This window comes from Limulus polyphemus, unplaced genomic scaffold, assembly GCF_000517525.1.
Source record: "Limulus polyphemus unplaced genomic scaffold, Limulus_polyphemus-2.1.2 Scaffold9048, whole genome shotgun sequence".
NCBI lineage: Eukaryota > Metazoa > Arthropoda > Merostomata > Xiphosura > Limulidae > Limulus > Limulus polyphemus.
In genome coordinates, this window is record NW_013674658.1 from 1 (window position 1) to 3,451 (window position 3,451).

At 35.4% G+C, this 3,451-nt stretch overlaps 1 protein-coding gene across 2 annotated transcripts in view; it reads right to left on the minus strand.

Moving 5' to 3' along the window:
• Positions 1-6: 6 nt before the first annotated feature.
• LOC106475726 overlaps positions 7-3,451 on the minus strand; it is a 15,563-nt gene continuing 12,118 nt past the window's right edge. For both annotated transcript variants that reach the window (XM_022379781.1, XM_022379782.1), the window contains 3 exons: positions 2,957-3,098; positions 2,355-2,476; positions 7-1,883 (listed from right to left, as the gene is read on the minus strand). In XM_022379781.1, the coding sequence (XP_022235489.1) occupies positions 1,518-1,883; positions 2,355-2,476; positions 2,957-3,098 (630 nt within the window). In that variant the 3' untranslated portion in view covers positions 7-1,517. The remainder of the gene's footprint in view (positions 1,884-2,354; positions 2,477-2,956; positions 3,099-3,451) is intronic.

Below are 3,451 nucleotides of genomic sequence, written 5' to 3' on the forward strand. Positions count from 1 at the left end.
GGTCAGAATAAAATAGTGTCAGATCACTCACTTTCTATGTAAAATATATTGGAAACTCAGTTACAATTAATTACAACAGTAATGGTATTTTTGGGCAACTCTTAATATTAGGGGTCATGGACCCACAAGTAACTCGAATTATAAATAATTTAGACATATTTTTTCACATATCTGAACGGATCAATCGGTAGATGTGGAATTAGTGAAGTTTCTTATTTTTTAAGAGTCCAAGCAGCAAAGTTGCCGAACAGAGGTGTCGGGTTTTTAAGGTTGGAATAACCTGTTCATAGCTACTGTTTATATCAACCTTGAAAAATTTGATTACATTTCTAGACTAGCATTGCTATATATGAGATCAAAACTTGCCAAACATTTTCTCCAGGTGGCTGGATATTTATTTTTGTTGGTTTATGCCAGACTGTGAAAATGCTTTGTTTCCGAGTATTAAATTTATACAAAGCAAAAATGTAAGTGTATGATTGTACTTCATTATTCCTAATGCATAAAAATTAATTTCATTTGCAATAAACTTTTGCCCAGTAGTCAATATTCTAATGTTTTACAATAGCCCTTAGAATTTTCAATCTTCTTTACTGAAAAATAAGTAGTAACCTGACAGCAATTTTGTGCCATTTGTGATTCAATGTTTGCAGACAAAAAAAATAACAACCTAGCACATGTTTCTGCAGTCCACCGTCAGCCGATGTTGACTCTTAAAGACCTAGTTTTAAACCTATCAAAATGGGGGTTATGGTTAGATTAATTTATTTGTGACCTGTTGCATTAAATAAAAAAAAAAAAGCTGGGGAAGTTATTTGCAAAACTAGAACATAAATAGGTTCATGAAACAAAACCCACTGTGTGAGGTTAGGGCTAGGCACAAACCAACCATGCTTCTTATGTACACTTGCTACACATAAAAAGTACTGTTATGCTGTTCACAACACCGGTATCTTGTGATGTAACAGGAAGTCAAATATACAGTACTTAGAGCTACAAATGTTTGCAAGTCAGTAAATATTTGTGTGTACTTTTTGTAAATGGTTAAATGAGAAATATCTGCACTAACTATCCAACATTTTGAACTGACAGATTAGAAGGAAGGCAGCTGGTTCCACCCGTAGCTCTAAAATATATAGTGCATTTTTCTTGGAAATTGGATGCAAACCACAGACCCTCGGCTGCATGGTGTGGCAAGCTCACACCACTAAGCAATACCAGGCTACCAAACAAATATTTCATTAGAATTTGCAGTGTCTTAAAATGTATAGGAACTCGCAGAAATAAAGGAAAAATACACATGCTTTGTTGCAAAGCTGCACTTGGTGAAATACACTACATACGAACACGTGTTTACGCAAGATATACCTTGAGCATTGTGCATCACAGTCATTTAATTTGTTGCTAAAAGTGGAAATGTAAAAAATTACAAACAAAGTGAACCATCACAGTTTGTACCATAATTTTTGGTGTGTCGTGTGCTGTGGAGCTGATCCGAGGAAGGTAATACCTCTCCACTACTTTGCTTTGGCATTGTGTAATTTCTTGAGAAAAGCAGGCAGTCGAAACATTTTTCCTTTGTGTACAGAGTTAGATGTCCAGCCTGCAAGAGGTTCTTCACTATTGTGTCTTTTTTGTATTCTTAGTGACTCAATTTCTGTGACTTGCTCTTGCATAATGAGTTTTTTTCTCTGTGATTCTCGTATTTTCCTGCTTTTGGACTTCAGCTTATTTCTGGAAGGTTTTTCCGGGGTTCTAGAATGTGACGCTATGGACCGTTTTAATGACCCCACAATGTTCACAACAGCTCTTGCTACGTCATCTGGAGTAGCCTCCTTATCAGAAAGTACCGTCCAGTCTGCCTCGGACACTGCTGGTGGGTTCTGGACAGAAACAAAGCTATATTTACATATACCCTCAATATTAAGAACTTTCTTTATATAAACATTGTCGGCCGTTAACAAGGTATTAACAGTACTAAATAACCCATAACTTAAATACAATAATTAAAATTCAATTATTTTATCTAGTTCACACCATTGATGGTCATTGTTCATGAAAGTTGACAATTTAAATAGCTCCTAGACCACAACTATGTTTGTCACATGCCTGATGATGCACCCTGGTATGGGGTGAAAGGCCTTGTCAGCATTGGAGATGGCAGATGTACCACGGTTGATAAAACGTTCTTCTTTACTTTTTAATAAACTAAACACTAATCCTTGTCATAACAGATTTTTAATTTGTTGACATCCATAATTATGTATTTGCCAATACAGAATTTAATATTCAAATGTCTGGCCTTACAAGAGGTATTATTTTGTAGTAGTATAAAAACTAAATTTGTGTTTTACCTCAAACAAATTCACTGGAACTCCAAACTGACCACCAGCTGCTCCACCCGTTGAAAAGACTGGTATAACAAAATGATCATTCCAGAGGAATTCTGTCACTATGTGAGCTGCATTTGGGCCTCCTGTAATAGAAGAAGTGAAAATTGAGCTGCCAGAACATAGTACACGCAACAAAAGACATTGGAGAATATACTACACAGAATAATTGATATAATGATGGACTGAAGCACTAACTAGCATTACCACTACTGCCGTTGGTTGCGTTTTTGCTATCAATGGAGAATTTGGTATCTCGACATGATGGTGGATATTAAAATAACATGTTTTATACAATGTAAGTCAAGGGACTAGATCCATGAACCTGGGTATTTTGTATAAAACAGTTTAAAAGATTTGATATTGTTGGTCCATTAGTAAACACATTGGCAAAAAATATACTCATTCTGATTCATTACAACCCAAGTCTTTCTGTATACACTCGAACTTAAGTGTTGAGAAAATAAATATTTTCTAGGCCTTAAATTGAGTACTTCCTGCTACTTGACATAAAATCTTCTACATGAAACTGAAGTATCACATGTACTAGAATCCATCCAATATACCTTCTACAACAATACAGGTATCCAGCATGCGGGCCACGGCTGTATCTCGCTCCTTCAGAGAATCGCCAAGAAACAAAGTTTTCCCGTACGGCACAGCATCAAAGCTACCATCGTAGTTCTGTCGAGCAGTGGGAGACACTTCCTGCCATGAAAGTAAAAACAAAACTTGAGTACAAGTTGTGGCCAAATTAAAAAGTCTCATTTAAATAAGTATCTACTAAATTCATCCTAAAACATTTTTAAAGGAAGAAATCATTGGATGTAATAGTTTCTTATGGTAACTTCTGATTACACAGATGAAATTCCATTAGACTTATGCATAAAAACTAGCCAAGTAGCAGCATAGTAGTTTTTAAAAGTTATGTTAAGTTGCATTCCCAGTAAAAACTTGAAATAAATTAGCAGATGGAGGATGACGTTGTAATGTCAAAACATGTAGAGTCGTCAATTTTTTGAAGGCTACAGATAGGCCTAAATAAAATGTTTTTAACTGTG